We start from the raw sequence: 22,271 nt of genomic DNA, 5'->3' as shown, positions 1-22,271 counted from the left end.
GTTAACCACTGCACCACCAAGCCACCCATATTAATATTTAAATTGAAAATATATACACACACACAAGAACAACAATGATAAACAACGAATTTACATGGTAGAGTCGATAATCAAGTTGACTTACTTTGAATTTAACATTTTTATTTTTAGGCTCGACCTATTGTGTGTGTTTCCTCTTCTGACTGGTTTTACGTTGAAAGGATTAACAGGAAGCGCTTACGTTCACCGCGTCTAGCTTGACGTCAGCGCGCAGCGGCAGCAGGAGGGAGCGGCTCTGATAGAGCGACATCCACAGAGAGTGGGGGAGAGAGAGAGAGAGAGCAGCGGAGCGGACGGGTGGATGACTGTGAGTACCGCTTCCTTTCTCTCCTGTCCTTTTTCCCCTCTTTTCTTTTCTTTCCTCCATCATGTAGATGTAGCTTTACCCGGGACGGACCGGGGCAGATCGTGACAACAGGCGGACGGGGACAGACAGGCGGGGAGGGAGACAGGCCGGTGCCGTGCCGAGCTGGGCTGGGTTTGCGGAAGCGCCCGGCGGACAGACAGACGGACGGAGCGGCAGACAGACAGGAGCTCCGTTAGTAATAATAATACTGTTGATATTAGACACAGTCAGACAGCTGGGTGCCATCATGGCGGGTGTTTTTCTGCCCGTCTCACGTCCGTAAAGGTCTGTGTGTTCCAGCTTGCAGTTTGTCTCCGGTGCTCCCCCCCCCCCCCCCCCCCCCCCCCCCCCCTCAAGGCAGCGGGGCCTCCTGCGAGAGCTAGCCGGGTAGGGAGCGTTCTGACGCGGCCACAGAGCTGCGGAACTCCCGCTGCTCTGCTGGAGGAAAAAAAAAAAAAAAAAAGAGAGGAAGTAACTTGTTACAAAACTGCGGAGTTTGAGGAGTTTGCAGGAACCTGTCTGCCTCTCTGCCTGCCTGTCTACCTGTCTGTCTGATTGTAGTGTATAGACAAGGCTTGGTTTTATTCCTCTGCTGTTGTACTGTCAGCAACAAACACACACACACACACTCACTATTGACAGGCCCCACCTAGTTCTGCTTGACTCAGGGATCTGTGTGTGTTTGTGTCCAGCTTTCTCCTCCACCAACTTTACTTTGGGAGATTAACATCATGCTGCATTCGTAGCCTATTATAAAAAGCAGAACTACACATTGAGTGTACATTTATTTATATATATATATATATATATATATATATGGAAATAAAAGGGGGAAAATGGAGTTTAAGTTGTTGTCTGTCTGTGCTCGGGGCAAAATCATCATATTTTTGATATTGTGATGTGTGGCATTTCTTGGTTTTTGATATCTTAAAAAAACTTAGTGAACAGTTTTGATTGTTTAAAGTTTAGAAGAATGATGTGAACACACAGAGTACCTGTTTGATTGTCGCTGTTACCTCTTTCTTTCTCTTCATTTTTCTGTGTAAATTTCCTCTAAATGCATCAAAAGTCACCTGCAAAAGTGTTTCACTACCCTTTTTTTTACCTTGTGACTCCTTTTAAATTGCCAAGACGATTAACATTTCACGTGTTTTTTCAAGCAGAGTTGCTTAAATGTGACAATTCGCTGCTTTTCTGTGTCTTTATGATTATAAACTGAATATTTTGGGTTTTTTTAAACTGTTATTCAGATATTTTGGAGTATTTTGCATCATTTTCTCCATCAGCGGCTAAATTAATAATTAAGATATTCATCTGTTGCAGCCTTAACAACGACCTTTTTAAAGATAAGAAGCCCTACTTGTGACCTTTCATCACCGGTTGCATGCGTTTACCAGTTGTGAAAGACAGTTTTTTTTTTTTTTGGCTTCCTGTTTTATCTTAATCATTTTTTTCCACTAAACAAGAAAAAAAGTGAAGATTAGAGGGAAAATATAATTTTATGCAACATTCATATGCATCAGTATTAAGTTACCTCGTCAAATATATTTTGATATGTGTCAAATGTCTTACCATGTGGCAGAAAGTTAGGCTATGTGGTTGTTACAGGTGTGGACAAAATAACAGGAACAACAAATTCTACCTTAAGTACAGCTTGTAATGATTTGATCTGATGCCTTTCTGGTACTATACAATAAATATGTTAAATAAATCTGTGGTTCCAGATTCTCAAATGTAAACATGTTCTGTTTTTCTTCTTCTTCTTTGATAGTAAACTTAATATTTTGGGGTTTTGAACTGTAGGATGAACAAAACCAGACACTTGAAGGACCCTTGAGAAAATGTGATGGATGCGTATTACTATTTTCTGGCTTTTGTAGACTAAATCATTTATAAATTAATTGAGATAATTGTGGTCTGATTAATTGATACAGCTGTTATTGTGGTTTATCATCCCTCATATGAAAAGTAGGAGAAGCCTTTTCTGGAGTAAATCGTGGAGAAATATAATCACAGTATTGTATTGCAAAATTGCAAATGATGATTGATTAATCTGCAGAGGATTTTTAATCACTTTTATTAATTGCTTACTCTGCAAAACGTCAGAAAACAGTGAAAAATCGCCTAAGATGACATCCTGACATCTTCAAATGTGTTGTTTTGTCAAACAAACCCTAAAATAGCAATTTTTGTTCTCATATATGACAAACAAAGCCGCAAATCTTCACATTTGAGAGACTGGAACCAGAGAATCTTTGGCATAATTGCTTGAAAAATGAATGACACGGTTAATTGATCATTTAAAATTGTTAAGAGTAAAGAATTTATAGTTTTGAAGCTCTACATAATGAATCCTGCATCTTATTTTGCAAATGATCCCTGTGTTATTTGATTCTTTAGATGAGATGTTTAGTTTTACATATTTTGCTTTGACCTGTCTTTAGCTCAGACCTCTGACTGTTATTAAGACAGGTATTAAATCATGGGTCTCTTTTATTCCCATTAATGTGCAGCGAGTCTGTGAACTCAAGGTGAAAACTGACCTCATACACTGTACGTGATCTGATATCTGAGTGGAAAGAGAGTGTTTATTTAGTTAAGGTTAATCTGCGTTGGATTTATCTAGAACCTGTGCAGTTATGCACAAATATTTTATCACCCTAACTCTGCAGCTCTACAAAGATTTTTAGTCTCTTTTAGCTCCTAGTTTTGCAGCACATCAAATTTTATCACCATAAAAACATTTCATATCATTCGATATTGATAATTATCACAAAATGTATCAAATCATTATTTCTTTCAAGTTTAAAGGCTGAGTGAAAATTGAAGAAACCAGATTGTTAATTATTTGGTTAAACTTTTTTTTTATGGTCAGAATGTGACAAACACTTGAATAATCAAAACTATTATGATAAAATCTTTTTTTTTCAACAAATATGATTAGTTTATCTTTTTCAGTCTCACTTTCCTCAACAAAATAAATATTTTAATTGAAAAATTAAGCTAATTTGTTCGTGATTCAAATTGTTTAATTTATTGACAATGGATTGATCATTTATTATATTGTTATTGAGGAAAATTATATTGCGATAATTATCATTATTGTTTTATTGCCCAGACCTATGTAGCGCTACCGCCAACTAGCGTTTGGGGATGTAATAGCAAAATGACGGCGAGACAGACGCACAAGTATAAAAGCAAGCTACGTGCATAGCTACACCGACGGCTACGCACGTAGAACCGACGCAGGAGTATAAATCAAGCTTAACAGTTAGCTATATGCTAATGTAGCTGATGCTACAAAACATTTACTCATTTGGCAGACGCTTTTATCCAAAGCGACTTACATTTCAGAAACAACATACCAGCATCAACAGAGCATCAAATACAGCACGAGATCTACAGCTGACAATAAATACTAGTGTTAATGGCACATGTGGCATCAATGGGGTAAATACCTTGGGAAAGAAGTGAGAGTTAAAAAAGTGCAATTGATTCAAGGTAATTGTGGGGATAGAAGAAGAAGAGCACAGGAAGTGCATGTTAGGAGTTAGAGGTGTTATAAGAGAAAGTGTTCTCAGAAGAGATGAGTTTTCAGGAGCTTCTTGAAGTCAGAGAGCGACGCCCCTGCTCTGATGGCGAGTGGTAGCTCGTTCCACCATCGTGGTGTCACAGATGAGAACAGCCGGTGTTCTGTCGATTTCTGCTACCTATCGAGATGTGCTACTTAGCTACTCTGTGCAACCTTGCTGTTGGGAATGCTGTCAAAAAAGTGGCTGATCGTCAGTAACATCAACAAAAAAAAAATCATTATTAGTCTATCAGAATATGCTGATATCTTAAATAAAGATGGCATAATATAGTATTTCAACATGCTCCCCATCTCCTTACACTACACATGGAGTGAGTAGTGGTGCAATATAAAATGATTCTGTAATGGGAGCATTATTTGATAGGTAATATTAGTCTATCAGAATACGCTACCCCTGAAATGATGTTATAATATAATCAAAAAACAGAAGATGTCATAATACTGTGAGAGTTATAACTTTATGGGATTGCAAAAGGGAACACATAAGGTAGCATTTTTCAACAAGGCAGAGCTAATCGATGGTCTCTGCAGTCGATTTGTGCTACAGTAATATTTTTCGACAGGGCAGCATAGATCGTCAGAACACCGGGACTGGGATTGCTTTGCGTGAAGGGATGGCAGAGCCAGGCGACGTTCGTTGGTAGAGCGTAGCGGGCGAGAAGGAATGTAAACGCTAGCTAGCTAGCTAAAGCTACATAAATGGTCACATGAAACACTAAACGCAAAAACCACCAAATTAACGCTAAGAAGAAAAATTTACATAAACAGATGATCCCATTTTGCAAATGGGAACCGAACACCGGTCTCTTTGGGGACGGTCGCCTAATTATCTGATCATCCACCCTACCCACCTCCTCCAAAATAGTGAGTTATTTATATCGCATGCCTGGTGTTTTTCCTGAAGTCATTTTAAGCCCTTCAACTCTTGACCTATTTTGCTGTTTTCTGGGTGAGGACGGGCTGGATAACCTCGCCTGTACGCAGCAGACAGACACAGTTAGAGACGAGCATTAAGCAGCTAAAGAGCCGGATATTTACCTCACAAACGTGACTCAAAATGAATCACCATGTTGCTTCATACCTGCTGGATGTGGAAATTTGAGCTTAAGCTTTAGCTGGAACAGCTTTAAAAGGAGATAATAGATGAGATGTTGCGTATTGTAAGGGCGGCGGACCTGCTGCCCACAAGCGGCCAAACAAATCAACTAATGCAGACGCAAATGTCATAAGTTTACTTGTGGTTTTTACTTGTTTAGCTGAGGTTACGTGTGCCATGAACTCCAGATCCAGGGACACTCAGGTCCTGGTGTTGGAGGAGTCATAGGAGAGGCCAGAGAGGGAAGTTCAGGCCTCGTGGATCTGACGGAAACATTTTAAGAGTTTGATGTTAGACTTTTAGCTCATCTCACAGACTCGCTTTCCCTACTTTCACGGCTTTCACTGCTGCTGCCTCAGTTTGTGACTTCCTGCAATTCCCTGAACTTGCCCGGACTTGTTGCATCAAACTGTGGAGCGATGTAGTGAGGCGGGCACTGTTCAGACCTCCAGGCGCTGAAATCCACCTCTGGTGATGCGTTCGCTCACAATTGGACAGCTTAAACTTCGCCTCTTTGTTTCCAGCTCGTCGCTTCAGGCATCCTCAGCATCATGTCAAACAGAGTTATTACTTCATAAACTCAAATGTGCACAAATGGTTCACGATTCAGAAACTGAATGTTTGTGTGAAATTTTAACAGATAATAATTTGATTTCTTTCCTCCGTCTTTATGCTTTTCTGTTTCTCACCGTTTAACGCCACACATACTGAATATTAAGTTGTATTTTGCAGTAATAGCGAAGTACTCAGATCTCATACTTAAGTAAAAGTAAGAATACCTCAATGTGAAACTACTGCCTCAGTACAATTCCTGCGTTCAAAAAAGCACTCATGTAAAACTACGTATCAGCACGTATAAAGATGGCGCCTCTGTAAATTATACATTATCGTATTGTATATATTATATTTGACTGTTAGTGTGAAGTGGAGCTAATTTAACTCTTTAATCAAATATATTCATCATATTTCTAGAATGTTCAGGGTGGTTGTCAAGTTAAAACGTGTTGCAAACAAAAATGACGCAGCTGTCAATACCTGGAATTTAAAATCAGAATCTAAAATCTAAAGATCAATAAAAACATAGTGAACTGAGCTGTAAAACAAGTGGCCGATACTGCCAAAAATGTTATCAGGATAAATGTCAAATCATTATTTTCTTCAAGTCTAAAGGCTGAATTTTTTTTTGTAAAAGTTGGAAAAAAAAAAAACTGTAGCTTTATACAAATCTGAGGCAGAACATTAAAACTATGATGATAAAATCTGTTTTCAACAAATGTACATGAGTAAAATTAAGTAAAATCTTTTTTCAGTCCCTTTTCCTCAACAAAATAAATATCTTAAAAGAAAAATAAGGAACTGATAGGATTCAAATGAATTAAATCAAACATTTATTGAACATATTTTTTAGATTATTAAATAACACTGGGAAATAAAATAAAGTAAAATAGAGCTCCTTTAAAAAAAAATACAGCACCTATTTATACACACGACTCTGTACTGACATAAATAAATAAATAATATTGCACATTTGCTGTTCAGCAGGGTAAGAAGTTGTTTTTGCAGTCGCGATAATTATTATTATTGTCTTATTGCTTGTGGACACTTAACATCACATGTTGGCCCGTGTTGTCACATGTCAAATATCGTACATCACAAATTACATTAATGTGTTTTTTTCCATTTAATTTTTGTCTTTTTTTAAAGACAAAAACATGTAATAACTGATGGTTGATGGAAAACCTGAACCACAATCACAGAAAACACATCCGATCGCACACACGCACACACACACACACACACACACACACACACTCCTGATGTCAGTTCATCGTTCAGCCCTGTGATGTTTTGTTGCTGCCGGCGTTATAATTGGACAGAAACTGGGCATTCTGGGTAAAATAACACACTGGAAAAATGGTGGTTAGAACGAGATGTTAATGTTTGGTCCTGACGCCGCCTGCTTAACGCCACACACAGAAAAACACTTATGTCACCGCCATGGTAACCTTAGCAGTGTCTTATTAACAGACATGAGAAGCTGTGTGTGTGTGTGCGTGAGTGTGTGTGCTTGTGTGCGTGTGTGTGTGTGTGTGTGTGTGTTGTCGTCTCCGTCATGTTGCTTCTTGACTGGTATGCACACACACACACACACACACACACACACACACACACACACACACACACACACACACGGGGGGTGCATTGCAACAGTAACCAGGAAGGATTCCACAGTTGTGACATCACCACCAGCTGTGCGATCACATGACCTCTGTTTTCATGAACGCACCCAGATGCACGCTGGGTAATTATTACCTCCCGGTGAGAAGGAGGAGCCCTTCATCTGTGTGTGTGTGTGTGTGTGTGTGTGTAACTGATAGTTTTACAGCTCCAGGTGCGTTGTGGCAGGAGGCGGAGCTTACAGTGATGCTGCTCTGTGATTGGCTGCTGTGTTATGATGCACAGGAGTGAAGTTAGCAGCATGGTAACTTCACTCTCTCTCTCTCTCTCTCTGTGTGTCTCTCGCCCAGCAGACAGACAGTCAGGATGCGTGAATACAAACTGGTTGTTTTAGGATCAGGAGGAGTCGGCAAGTCAGCTCTGGTAAGTTTCCACTCAGGTGTTTGCATTAAAAGGAGAAGTCCGGACCCAAACCGACAGAGAAGATACTAACAAGTACTTTGTGTGTATCACAGCCTGAATATTTCTTCCTCTGTGCCATAGAGCTCTATTGTCATCACCACGAAAACACACACTGTAGTTCATTTAGACTCCGTCCTGCTTCCTTCCCTTCTGCCCCACGGGACCTTATTTCAGAAAAACTATGTGTGGGGGAACAAATCGATACCGCATAGTATCGCAGTATTTTCCATGGCAATACACGGAGGCGCATGAGAATTTAACTTTTTTGGTGCTAGAATAATAAAAATCTTTTGCTTTTTCAGTCCACCAGAGAATTCAACAGCACCATGTAGTGGACTGAAAAAGTGAGATGAACAAACCGAGAAATATTCAGTTTTAGATAAAACGGACAACGTTTTTTCTTTTAGGGTCTTAATCTGAAGTTGGAGAAAAATGTTTTAATGAGTTAGAAAAGACTAAAATGATGGTTAATGACAAAAACTAGATTAAAATAACCTAGATTTTCTTCTGACTAAAATCAGATTTAAAAAAATAGTATACAGTGGACTAAATATGACAAACTAACACGGACATTTGACACAGGACTAAGACTAAATTAACACAGGACTACTTATATATAAAGGTGCACCAATGACAGAGCCTACGGGTGGCCATTCCTACCTGAGAGTTTAACTCGCAAGTGGTGAGTCAGAGCTTTGCTAAGCCACGCCCAAAATAAGCAGCTGTCCAATCACAGCGCAGTATAGGACTCTCTCTAACTGAGGTCCGACGCTTTCACGGCCGCGCTCCATTGACTCTAATGCTGTATTTTTGCAAGATCTGGTCAAACGCTCTTCCTGGGGCATCTTGTAATAGTTACAGTCGCTACCCAGAAAGGTTGAAAGGAGAAGTTCGATTTATTCTCTTTCCAAAACCTAAAATAAATCCAGAAAAACGTCGGCTGTGGGTCGTTCGTAATGTGAGCTGAGATGTTAGCTAACATACTACTAAATATAAAGTTATAAAGCCCTACTGTTCTGCTTTTAATGATTGTAATAGTGAATAGAGGCCTACCAGCTCGTCTTCTTTCTCAGTAGTCAATAATACTGTAATAGGTGGTTCACTTTTACTCTGTGATCAGTTTGAGTCAGTCTGACAGCCTGAACACAACCTTCAAACGCACAATGCAACTTCAAAACTGTCTTTCTGCTTTCTGAGATCGCTTTTTCCAAAAACTAGACAATATTTCTCCGTGGAGCGCAGTAACGGACAGTTTGTCGGGCTTAGCAGTAGGAACTAAAGGGGGGGGGGGCGTGGCTTAGCGAAGGGTCGATTGATAAGAACCTCAAGGAAGCATGGTTAAGCTGTGTCCAACCAGATGAAGACTTCTGAGCATTTGTTGCAAACATTTTAACAATTTCGCTCAAAATTCCCCCTTTAAATATGGATGCAGACTGACGTCACTCTGTATTTGGGTGAATCGTCGTCAGTCCTTCCATTTCACAGTGACACACACACACTGGTGTAATTCTCACCACAATGAAGTGCTTTACTCCAGATGATATAATGGAGATGTGTCAGTGTGTCACATTATTTCCATTCTAATGACTTCCAATAGAGAACAGAACAGAGCTCCATTAACACCACTGGCCTACTTCCCTTTATCTCACTGCCCGTCTCTCTCTCTCTCTCTGTCTGTCTGTCAGACTGTCCAGTTTGTTCAGGGGATCTTTGTGGAGAAGTACGACCCGACGATAGAGGATTCCTACAGGAAGGTAAGACAGCTTCAGCCCGTCTGTCTCTCCTCGCCGTAGCATGTTAGTCTGTGTGAGTGATGGACGGTCGTAACTAGCTCCCAGGGGGAGATGGGACGGAGCTCAGACAGACTGAGGGTTGTCTGAATGCTAGCCGCTAACGATGCTACTACATAACACGAAGGAAAAGGCGGAGGTGAGGATGAAGGAGGAGAAACAGAAGACCAAGGAGAGACGGGAAGTAAAGGAAAATTATCAGAGGACGAGAGAGGAGGAGGAGGAGAATGTGGAAGAGGAGAATGTGGAAGCCGATTTCTGCCAAGAAAGGAAAAGAGAAATAAATGTGTAAAATTAGTCGTGATTAAAATAAAAAAAACTTAACGAGAGGAAAGAGATAAAATTATGAGATTAAAAACAATCCATGATGAGAGATAAAATGTCAGTTATGATATGAGTCAAAATCAGAAAATAAAGTCACAATTTAAAGATAAAATGTAAAAGTTTTGAGATAATAAATCAAAACTGAAACAAATGTGAAAACTAAGAAATAAAATGACAAAGTTATAAGAAAAATTATGGAAGGGTGAGTGACATTTGTGACTTGTTTGTAATTTTAAGGCTTTATCATAATTTTCACTTACTACCTCATTATTTTAACGTAATAAATCTAAAATTAGTCTTTTTTTCACCATTTTCATCATGACGATTAACTTTTCATCAATAGTCTTTCTTTTCCCGGCGAAACACAGAATTTGGGGAGGCTAAAAAATAAAAAGGCAGAATTATCGCCTAAATTACCAGAACAACCACTCCCTTCACTTTCACTCACTTGGCACCACCCGGCTCATCACTTTTATCAGCACACACCACTTCCCTGTTTGATATAAACATAACTAGAGAAGAGAAACATGGCCACGTGCTCTTGTGCCACTAACACCACCCATCTGAGACACACAGCAGATAAAATGTGGTTTCAAAACATACACCCTTTCATATCACAACCACGCCACCTCTAATCTAACTATTTTAAACTCTGTAAACATGAAACCTGGAAACATAATGAAGCTTCCATGCAAAGCACCTGACGAGAACAGGAAGAGGAAAATATAAACAAACGCATTAAATGTGCATTTGCATTTGTTTCCACGAGTCTCAATTTAGTGTGATTTTGTTGTAGAAACAGCAGCTGGGAAATTCCTTTTTTATGTTTTGTATTTTTGTGGCGTGAAATCAGCAGGTTTGTGATGAGTCTGAGGCTTAATTTGCCGAACAAAATTGATTCTACATAAAGACATGGATGCACGGGGGGCTTTCCCGCTAAACACTATACTTCTACTAACTGCATTTCATTAGCTCTGCAGCCGTGCCCTGAATAATGTCCGTAAAGTTGAATCGGAGACGTTTTAAGAGGAGATACGCCACAGAATCAGAATCAGAAATACTTTATTGATCCCCGAGGGGAAATTCTTTTGTCACAATTGCACTTGTCAAAGGTAGATAGAAAAAGAGTATATAAATATGAGTATAAATATGAAAAATGAAGACAAATATAAAGGTGTGTGGGTATGTGCAATATTTACATTAGTAAGAGTTATTATGGTGAACCAAAAAGGACAAGTGAATAAATAGCAGCAGAGAATATTGCACATTAATTATTAAACAGGTAATATTGGACAGAAAATAGATAAGGAGGTCTAGTTTAATAACTGAGGGAGGAGTTATAAAGTTTGATGGCCACAGGCAGGAATGACTTCCTGTGCCGCTCTGTGTGAAAGAGCTCCTGTGTTTGAGCAGCGCGTCATGGAGCGGGTGGGAGACATTGTCCAAGATGACATGTAGTTTGGACAGCATCCTCCTCTCTGACACCCCCGACAGAGAGTCCAGCTCCACCCCCACAACGTCACGGGCCTGGCGGATCAGTTTGTTGAGTCTGTCAGCGTCCGCTGCCCTCAGCCTGCTGCCCCAGCATGCAACAGCAAACAGGACAGCACTGGACACCACAGACTCATAAAACATCCTCAGCATCGTCCTACAGATGCTGAAGGACCTCAGCCTCCTTAGGAAATAGAGATGGCTTTGGCCCTTCCTGTAGAGGGCCCGAGTGTTCTTGGCCCAGTCCAGTTTATTGTCCATGTGCACTCTCAGGTATTTGTAATCCTCCACAATGTCCACAGGGACCCCCTGGATGGAAACAGGGCTCACTGGTGCCTTGGCTCTCCTTAGATCCACAACCAGCTCCTTAGTCTTTGTCACGTTGAGCTGTAGGTGGTGACAGGACTCTGTGTGGTAGTTGAAGTCTGAGGTGTAGATGGTGAAGAGGAAGGAAGAGGGGACCGTCCCCTGTGGGGCCCCGGTGTTGCTGACTACCCGTCTGACACACAGTGTTGCAGGCGCACATACTGTGGTCTGCCAGTCAGGTAGTCGACAATCCGGGACACCTGCATCGCTGTCCAGTAACCCAGCAGGGCCGGCCGGATGGTGTTGAAAGCACTGGAGAAGTCAAAAAACACGACCCTCACATGGCTCGCCGGCTTGTCCAGGTGGGCGTAGGTGCGGTTGAGCAGGAAGATGATGGCGTCCTCAACTCCCAGTTGGGGCTGGTAGGCGAACTGTAGTGGGTCCACAGCACAGGGACCCTACGGAGACTCAGGCTCAGGTTGAAGACACGGTGAAGGACTCCACATAGCTGGGGGGAACAGGTTCATCAAACTTGTTCTGCACTTTTTATGTCCCGGTGACCAGTGAAAGTGCAGTTATGGCTCCCTCCCCATACCTTTTTATATAGGGGCCTGGTCTAGTGAGTCCAAAACAACAGCCTGGAGGCGTTTCTAAGATGGCTGCAGAGTGGCGGGACTCGCTCATAAGGACTTTGGTTGAATCTATTCTAATTCACTTTTTATTAATTTAGCTGATACTTTTATCCAAAGCGACTTACAGTTGCCATTTATGTCAGAGGTCGCACGCCTCTGGAGCAACTAGGGGTTAAGTGTCTTGCTCAGGGACACAATGGTGGATGAGTTGAACCCGGGTCTCTCACGCCAAAGGCAGGCATGTTACCCACGGCAGGAAGCTTAAGGTCAGAGAACTGATGCGAATGCGGAAGTCCCTTAAACCTGAATACCACTGCACGGCAGCAGGCGACAAAGAAGTCCGGCTCCTTTAGAAATAATGATAAAATGTTTCTACTTGTCAGCTGATTTATTCCCTCAGTAAACACTTTCCTGATGAGTTTATGGTCTCAGTCGCTAGTTTCAAGTCTTCTTCAACACAGCATGATGTTCATTTAGTAAATTATGGTCCCATTTAGAGGAACAGAGACCAGGAAGCAGGGGAGGCTTTAGGGCGGGATTATCTGTGATTGACAAGTCGTTACCATGGCGACCTGTCAATCAGGCTAGAGTTACTTCTACCCACGGCTCTGTGTAAATTTAACCAGCGCCGTTGAAAAAGCTTATTAGCAGTAGGCTGTTCACTTTCTCTGGTGAGTACGTTTAGTTTTCAGCCCTGTTAAAATGAATTACAGATGCCCTTAGCTCAGCAAGCTAGCTAGCTCCACACACGGCCGTTACGTCCACTTCATATATACAATCTATGGTCGTATCCACAGTCACCACCCCAATTTAGTATCATGATGAGATTTGGGACACTCCCAATTTTTACACATTTGAATATTTTTTAACACAGCTGACATCTTACACTTGACACTTACATTGCTAACATGCATACATCTTAGGTCACTGTGTTGGCATGCCAGCTAATTAGCACTAAGTACAGCTGAGGCTGATGGGAATGTCACTTGTGCAGGTATTTGGCCATAAACCAAGCTGTTGTGGTGCTAGATGACAAACCAGAGGATCCACCAGTGTTATTAAAGTTCACCCTAACAATCCAAAAATTAGTTTTTGACATATTTTAATCTAAGTGGCAGACCAACCGATCGACATTAACATCCCTAGAGATGTGTGGTTAGCGTGGCTAAAACAGTCCGGGGCCCCTGTAGACACTTTTACACATTTTAAATCATAACTCTGTTGCCTAAGTTTAACATTTAGGTGACTTTTATTGTGAAATCTTTGTTATTAGTAATGTTTTATTGAAGCACTGAGGACTCACTCTCTCTTCCTCTCTTGTCTCTCTTTCCAGCAAGTCGAGGTCGATGGACAGCAGTGCATGTTGGAGATCCTGGATACAGCAGGAACAGTAAGACCTGTTTCTTAACCTTGAACTGTTTGCGTCTTTCTTTCTGACCATCTGCGTAGATATTTCTTTACTGAACTTGCAGACAAAGACCAAAGGGACACTAAAGTATACAGGGGTGTCCATATAATGAATTTGTACGTCCCTGACCACCTGTGTTGTGACCCGTCTGTCTGTAGGAGCAGTTCACTGCGATGAGAGACCTGTACATGAAGAACGGCCAGGGTTTCGCTCTGGTTTACTCCATCACGGCTCAGTCGACCTTCAACGACCTCCAGGACCTCCGAGAGCAGATCCTCAGAGTGAAGGACACCGAGGACGTACGTCACACACAAAAACACACACCTTAGAAACACCTGCCAAAGTCATGACATCACTTCCTGTCTAAGCTCTGTTTCACTAGGTTCTCCAGAGTCTCTCATTCATTAGTTTTCCTGAAAAAATTTGTGTGTGGTCCTGGAATTAATTTTCCTACGTCTTTAGGATATTAGAAACTGAAACCTTTATAGTTTTAACAAAGGCAAAAAACAGTTACTTTGTGAGCACAGAAAAACAATTTCACCTGGAGGCTTCTACGGCATTCGCTCCTCTCTGTCCTGCAGACATGCCTGAACTCATCGCGACTCCTCGATTGGCTCATGCGTCTCTTCTGTTGAGCCGTGGTATTTAACATCTAGGGCTTATGGGAAATGGTGTTTATGTTCGAGCCTCACGACATACTGCTGACTAAAGCTGGATGTTTAGTTTTTAGTAACATTGCAATCGTCAGTGGGATTTTGAATGAGGTTTCTGACTTCTGGAACAGAACGTGGAAGTTCAGGTTTCACTTTGTTTCTCGATCTGTTATATAAATAACCAGGGCGTGAATTTCAAGAAGGCCGTGGCGCCTACACTGCCCCAGCTGATGTCGCAGTTTTCTCATCTGCCTCTTTCCTGTCGATACGGTTTTTACACTTTGAATATGCACGAGCCCACATCCTCCTCCTCAAGACACTCAGTACCAGTTGAAGCGTTAGTCACAGGTCTGCAGCTGAAGCTGTAAGACAGAAGACCAAAGGTGAAAAGATAAGAAAGGTTAGAGTTTGGTGAACTATTTAGCAACATGTTCATAAAGTCGACGAGAGCTTCTGTGGACGAGGGATCCTGAATATGGACGGCTGTCTCTTCCTCTTCATCTCCCTGCAGTTTTCATGCATTAATTCCTTTGTTTAACTTTGTTTAGCTGCTGCTTTGACCTACAGTATGTTGGTGTTCATTTTTACTGTCATTGTTTTATTTGATGGCATTTATGATGAAATTCCAAGGCCGCTCTCTGGCGAAGCCTCACTGTTGCTTTTCTTACCCACAGTTTAAACCTGGTGCTTTGTTTGTTTGGCTACACTGTCCAGTCACTAGAAGTCAATCCACACCTGCCAATCAATCAGAATTGAGAGTCTTTTAGTTGTCATGATATGGATCAAAGTAATCAATGCATAGATATTTTAAATTGATTTCCCCTTCGGTGAATGTGTGCTTTACAGTGAGAATTAAAAAAAAAAAAAACAGTAAAACACAGTTTAAAAGGAAATAATAGAAACAGAAAGTGGGACATAAAAAAAACTACCGTCCTTATCTAAAAACATGAAGTGAGCCTCACGGCAGACAGCTGAGAAAGGCCCTGTTCCCAGGCTGGGTGTTTAGTTTATAAATGTTATTGGGATTTTGAATATTGGGTTTCCTTACTTTAACTTTTTATAACGCAATACAACAGCACTCTCAGACTACACCCTCCAGAATAACCAAACAGGCCACTAAAACAAACTGAACATTATAGTCTTCATGATGGAGGATCTCTGTGTTAGACTGCAGTAATTTTAGCTAGGTGTACCTAATAAACTGGTAAATGAGTGAATCACCACTCAGAGTTTTACCTTTTTGCTGCTCCTTGTTGGATAAGATTTTATAACCTCAGGCGAGCTGCAGGATGAGACAGCTAGGAGTGATTAATCAAAAAAAGTGACACCCAGAGGCGTCTGAATCTGGGGCAGCACTTCACATTCAGCGTATATGTTGTACATTTAGGGCCAGATTTACTAAAGGTTTGCGCGAGTAAAAACGTGTGCAAACTTGATATCACCAGCAAATTAACACGTAAGCTGATCTACTAACGGCGTGCACGCAGAGTGACGTCTTTAAAAACGCAACATAGCACCTGTTGGTCATTTACTACTTTTGCCTTAATGAAGATGCAATTTGGGGCGTAACATGCAAATACATTTATTTACTACACGCAATGTGATCTACCAAGCCTAAACGCTGTTTCATGTGAGTGCAGCAGCCTCTGGATTTAATACGTTAGAGAGGAAGGTGCAAACCGCCAAGTGATGCGCAGAGATGGCTGCTGTTATCGTTGCCAGAAGGAGACACGGCCGTGATGAAAGAAGACGTGGAGAAATTAACAATATTAGATGATAATATTCTATATCTAATATATAGAAATACTATTATTGTATTTAATTTATTCGATGAAATATATGAATAGAATTTGTTTTGTATTTTCCTTTAGCTTTGCCGATACTGTTGTTTTAACATTCATGCCAGTGAAGCAAATTTTGTTTCGACCGGACTTCTTTTCTCCGTCAGATGGAGGAATTTAGAAAGTTGCGTGGCGCTGCGGAGAGCCCCCAGCTGCAGTACAGCAAGGATCAGGCGTGAAATTCATCCAGCCAGAGGGAACGATCACCAACTGTTCACAACAGCGACACAACCCTTTGTAGGTCTTGGAGAGGGAACGGGGCGTCGGGGCGGACAGGGACAGGATATCTCGGAGCGACCGGGCACACTGAGGACGGTCTGTGGTCGTTCCCTCTGGCTGGATGAAGCACGATCTGCTGGCATTTCCTCGCGTCTGGGTCATTGCAGCATACTGCATCTGTTTCTGCTGGGGTTTCCCAAAGCAGTTTTTCAGGTGTGCTGTCTCAAGTACTTAGTGCAGTCTCAGGCAGGATGTGCAGGTACAGACGATTTCCACACTCGGGACGTACTGAACGAAACAAACCAAGGTTTTTACACGGTGGCTGCTTTCTCTCCCGACTCTCCATGCGGAAACCGTTAAAACACGCAAAACCCTCATTTAAATACTGCCACCTCCATTGTGTTTGCACCTGTTGTCATCTACGCAATAATTCTTAGTAAATCACCCATAACAGGTACTAAAATTGCACGTGCAATATTTTAGAATGCACACACAGTTTAGTCCTCTTTATTCGGGATGTTAGTAAATCGGACCTTATGTGCTGTGCATTCTTTTAAAATGCTGCACTGCTGTATTTTCTAACCTCAGAAAACTAATAAAAGCTCTAAAACATATGATGTAAAGCTAAAAATCTGACAGTTATTTTCATTATTGCTCAGCTGTTTTAATTTTCTTTTTTTGATTAATCGTTGCAGTTAAAAAAATCTGTAGATATCTAATTTTTGATGGTGTAACATACAGAAAAGCAGCAAATCCTCACATTTGACAAGCTTGGACCAGAGAATGTTTGGCACTTTTGTTTGATAAACGATTAAAGCTGGGGTAGATAATGCATTTGTAGAAGCATTTTGGGTTTTAAATTCTCTTTACATCCTGACGAATCAATAAATCAAACACTCTGACACAACTAAATCCGGTACATGTGGCTGTAAAAAGCCCATTCAGTCATTTCCTTCAGCACACATGAAATGATTGGCTGGCCTACCTGCACGCACTCACTGCACATGAAAATGTATTTTGAGGGCGTGGCTTTGGAGGACGGCGTGAAGGGAGGGGTTGGGATCTTTTAGGTTGGATTCTTTCACTGCAGTTTTAATGGATTAAGTGATCTTTTATCAATTGTCTTTAAATCAACATCATTTGAGTCATTGACTAATCACTTCAGCACTACAGTTTAACTACTGATGGGGAAAATTAAGCTTTCCAATCACTCAACCACCAAGTAATTGGTCTGAAAATGATTCTTCGTTTTGATACAGTTTAAATGGTAACATCTGCTGGCCAACTCTTGGTACTGCATTTAAACTGAAAGATAAAATGCGTGAATCAAAATACAAGTGAAGCCTCCAGGAGAGTATCCACCTTTAAAACCGTATATGCAGTGTTAATGGCTCTACTTTTAAATATTATGGAAGCTTGACATAAATCAGAATCAGAATGAGGTTTATTGGCGCACATGAACATAAATATAGAAAAACTAAAGGGATCAAAAATGTGCAAGTATACAAAAAATGCAAAAATATACAGGATAATTAACAATGATATGTGCAAAAATTCACAATATGAGCAAGAAACTGTTTCACTGTTCAGAAAGTTTTGTAGAATCTTTATATTTCTATAATAGGTTATGACTAATTAGGCATTTCACCTTCCATTGTTTTTCTTTTTTGATTTCCCCTCTCTCACACCAGTCAAACCTGATCGTCTTTTCTGTACGATATTCCTCTTATTCAAATACAAACTTGGTAAAAGCCGTCAAAACAGCGGAGAAAAGCCTTACTCGGCGCTGCCCGGACGCACTGCGGCCCAGACAGCAGCAGAGAACAACACTAGCGATTCTGCTCGACCACGTTAATACTTGGCCTGACTACTTATGAGAGAGGAGAAACCACTTGTGTTTCAAAAGAAAGGAATATTTAATTTAAAGTAATTTAGCCTGAAAACAGATAAAAAGTTATTCATCTTGATGCACTGAAAGGTCGATACTCTAAGAAGAGCTTTGAGCACAACATCACTAAGCTTCTTGTATTGTCAACTCATCAAAAACGCAAACTTAACAAGTTTTGTCGGAGTGAATGAATGTGTACAGTACCTAAATACTCGGTGTGACATTGCAGGTGCCTATGATTCTGGTTGGAAATAAGTGCGACCTGGAGGTGGAGCGTGTGGTGGCCAAAGAGTCCGGCATCGGCCTTGCCCGCCAGTGGAATTCCTGCGCCTTCCTGGAGACTTCAGCCAAAAGCAAGATCAACGTCAACGAGGTGACCACACACACTTTATGTTTATATAGAGGTCTGTGTGTCAGTGTGTCCCGAGTAGCTCCAACTGGACTCCATTAGGCTCTGTTCAAGTTGCCACCAAGCTATTTCGGACAGTGTCTGACTATCTTGGAGTCCTTTTCGGATCTGGTATCTTGTTTTGAAAATGAATCTCTGCATGTCAGGTCTGGGTAGGGGTTGGGTTAGGTTGGATGGGGGCTAACATTTTGGAACTATGCATCCATCCCTTTTTAACGGCTTATCCACGAACAGGTCATTGTGGCAGCAAGGTAGCCCTCCTCCTTAACCACATCCTCTAGCTCCTTCAGGGTGACCCTAAGGCATTTACAGATGGGGTACGTAATTCCTCAAGTGTGGTCTGGGTCTGCCCCAGGGCCTCCTCCCAGCAGGGAAGCATCCTTCAGATGCCTGAACAACCTCAACTGTCTTGTTTTGTCTTCTCCAAGCTCCCTTCTGATATCAGAGGTCTTTGTCCTATGTTTTAAGACAAGAGTAACCATGTACTCCAACCTCAAACTAAAGTGTTCATAGCTATTCCACTCAAATAGAAAAATGTGGTGGTGGGGAGGGTGTGTCAGACTGTGTTCAACCATCCAACAAGCACTTTGGTTGAAACATACTGACCACCAAAGGTAGAACCAAGCCACCCTGAGATTGAGATTAATTATCGTTGGTCACTCCCAAAAGCTCATGACCATGGGTGAGGGTTAGAACATATCTTGACTGGTGAATCAAGAGCTTCGGCTTCAGGCTCAGCTACCTCTTTAGCACAACTGTCCGGGACAACATCTGCATCACCGCTGGCCCCTGTCAATATCAGAAGCGATCTTACCCTCGCTCATGAACAAAACCCTGAGATACTTAATCTTATTCTAAACTTTTACGTTTGTCTGTGCAGATCTTCTATGACCTTGTGCGACAGATTAACAGGAAGAGTCCAGTTCCAGGGAAGACTCGCAAAAAGTCCACCTGTCAACTTCTCTAATGACAGGTAAGTGTTTAGTATACACACATATATTATTACACACACATACTGTTGTACGTATGTTTAATTTTTTCTTCTCTCTCTACAGTTTTCTGCTCACCTGACCAACAACCAACCAACCAACCCATCACACCACATCTTCCAGCTGGCCACGCCCCTTTAACATGTCATCGTCAACATCAGCCGCCTCTGACCTCTGTTCCCGTGATGACCACATCTCCTATCCCCTCACCACACTGTCCGACGAAGACGGTTGCCTTGGAAACATTCAAACCAAACATCAAAAAACTGTGGCGGCGATGATGACGATAATGATTCTGCTGTTGCAGGAGTGGGAGCTGTCCAAACAACCGCCCAAATTTAAACAACGGTTCCCATCATACTCTCTGCTAGGCCATTTTGCGCTGGGGAGTGGCTTCTTGCTTTTAATTTTAAATGTGTCTTTCCTTTTCTTTCTTTTTTTTTTTTCCTTTTACTTATTTTCCAGTAGTCCTGAGCCAATCACACGTGTTTTGACCACTTCACAGTTAGCATAACATGGCTGACTCTGTGTGTGTGTGGGGCTCTGGTAGAACCTGTGGATCCATACAGTGGCTATTATTACAGTGGTTATTATTATGATTCTGTATGAAAAAATATAAAAGTCAATTATTGTTTTTGTTTTTTGGGGTCGGGGTGGGGGATTGGGGTGTGCGGCAGATTGCGAAGTCGGCTCACCGTGCTAGTAGCTTTGAGCTAACGTCAGTTACCTGACAGTTACAAGAGTGAATTGGCAATATTCTGCTAATGCCAACCATCAAAATCTACCATTTTTTGGTTCGTTAGCTTTGCTTTGATATTTTTAAAGATGTTAATCTGTACTTAGCTTGTGTAGCTTTGGGCTACCTTGTTAGCGTAGCAACTAGTAAAACACATTAGAAAGATTTGGTGGGATGTTAGCATTATTAGTATATCCCTAAAAAACTGAGGGTAGCGTTTGGCCAAGGGCTAGCTCCTAGTTCCAGTAGCAGATGAAATGCATTCAGATTGTTAGGAGGGAATGCTAACTGTCAAAATATTTGGTTTGTTAGCATGTTTTTAAAGATGTTAATCTGTACTCAGCTTATGTAGCTTTGGGCTACCTTGTTAGCCTAGCAGCTAGAAAAATAAATTAGAAATATTGTGAACAAATTTAGCTGTTTGTGGGGTGTTAGCATTATTAGTGTATCCCTAAAGAAACTGGTGGTAGCTGTTGGCCAAGGGCTAGCTCCTAGTTTTAGTAGCACATGAAATGCATTGGCATTGTTGGAAGGGAATGCTAATTATGCTAACACACTGTAATTGTTTGTTAACAGCATTTAGTTTCAAAACATTAACAATGAAACACTTGCAACATTTTAACAAATCAAACAGTGTACAAAATGTATTTCAAAGAGCTGTTAGTTGTGGGCTAGCTTGTTGGCTAATAGCCAATGCAATATATTTGGTATGTTGTGAGGGAATGCTAACAACATCAAATAAACAATTAAATGATAGTAACCGTGTGCTAACTTGTTAGCTTAGGAGTGCGGTGAGCTGACTCTAGATCTGCTGCTTAGGGCGGACATGTTGCCTTTAGACAGCAGACTCACACTGGTCCAGTACCTTCTGTGTGTGTGTGTGTGTGTGTGTGTGTGTGTTTTTGTATGTTTGTGAGTGTAGGTGAGCTGCAAAACAACAGTGAACCAGGCCAGTTTCTGTGATGACCTTTTTGGCCCAGAAGGGGGAGATGCGGGATGGGGGGTGTTATATTTACTGAGCAGGGCAGCCGGCAGGTGTTGTTTCTGTATTATTAACCATATTATTACCCAACTATTAATGTTTTTAACACAACACATCTGAGAGGGAAGCACTGAATTATCGGTCAAACATCCTGTTGGTCAACCCTCCCTTTAACTGATGGGCTATAGCATTTAAAAGTACTTATTTATTAGTCACTAGTATCTATTCCATTTACTAGTGACTTGTTGCAATTTTTTGCCATTGAAATCTATGGGGCTCTGCAGTTCAGATATCACCTGTTCATTTGTTACTAGAAACAAATGAATGGTGACTAGTAACCATTTCCATTTTACTAGTCACTATTATTTAGCTACTAGTACTACTCATTTTTTAGTTACTAGTAACTATTCCATTCTTACTAGTAAGAATTACAATGTTAATAATGAATAACTAGTAACAAAAACAAATATACTTGTAAAGATGAAAATGTTACTAGTATCTTTTGGAATAGTTACTAGTGACTAATGAATAAGCACAAGTATCTAAATAATACTAGTAAAATTTAATTTAGTTACTTGTAACTATATTTTAGTTACGAGTAACTTAAGAAGTTTGTTTTCTACTGTTTTACTACTTAGTAATAAAGCAGTAATAATCACTAGTAACTAATGGAATAGTTACTATTGACAAATAAGTAAGTACTAGTAGCTTTTAAATAGCGACAAGTAAGTTAAAGTAATAAATGTTAAAACGGCTTGCCATTAACGGGCATGTATTAAACTATCCGGGAATGGAAGCCTAAACTTGACCAAAAAATTTAAGGCTGGCCTTCCCTGTCCTTAGCGTGGGTGTAGTATTTTATGCTAACACTTTAAGTTAGTGATGGTAGC

At 41.0% G+C, this 22,271-nt stretch overlaps 1 protein-coding gene across 2 annotated transcripts; it reads left to right on the top strand.

The window, feature by feature from the left end:
* Nucleotides 1–226: 226 nt before the first annotated feature.
* LOC123963974 (ras-related protein Rap-1b) lies at nt 227–21,155 on the top strand. Of its 2 annotated transcripts, none has more exons than XM_046041111.1 (8): nt 227–346; nt 7,605–7,674; nt 9,399–9,467; nt 13,590–13,646; nt 13,823–13,963; nt 18,495–18,638; nt 19,555–19,647; nt 19,730–21,155. In XM_046041111.1, exons 2-7 carry the CDS (start codon nt 7,618–7,620, stop codon nt 19,639–19,641), a joined length of 555 nt encoding a protein of 184 aa, XP_045897067.1. In that variant the 5' UTR covers nt 227–346; nt 7,605–7,617; the 3' UTR covers nt 19,642–19,647; nt 19,730–21,155. The 2 variants fall into 2 exon arrangements, with proteins under 2 accessions (XP_045897067.1, XP_045897068.1); XM_046041112.1 differs by having other exon boundaries at nt 328–346; nt 7,602–7,674.
* The last annotated feature ends 1,116 nt before the right edge of the window (nt 21,156–22,271 follow it).

This window comes from Micropterus dolomieu, linkage group LG23, assembly GCF_021292245.1.
Source record: "Micropterus dolomieu isolate WLL.071019.BEF.003 ecotype Adirondacks linkage group LG23, ASM2129224v1, whole genome shotgun sequence".
In the NCBI taxonomy this organism is placed as follows: Eukaryota; Metazoa; Chordata; class Actinopteri; order Centrarchiformes; family Centrarchidae; genus Micropterus; species Micropterus dolomieu.
The sequence above is the reverse complement of the archived record's forward strand: the minus strand, read 5'-3'. Positions and strand labels throughout refer to the sequence as shown.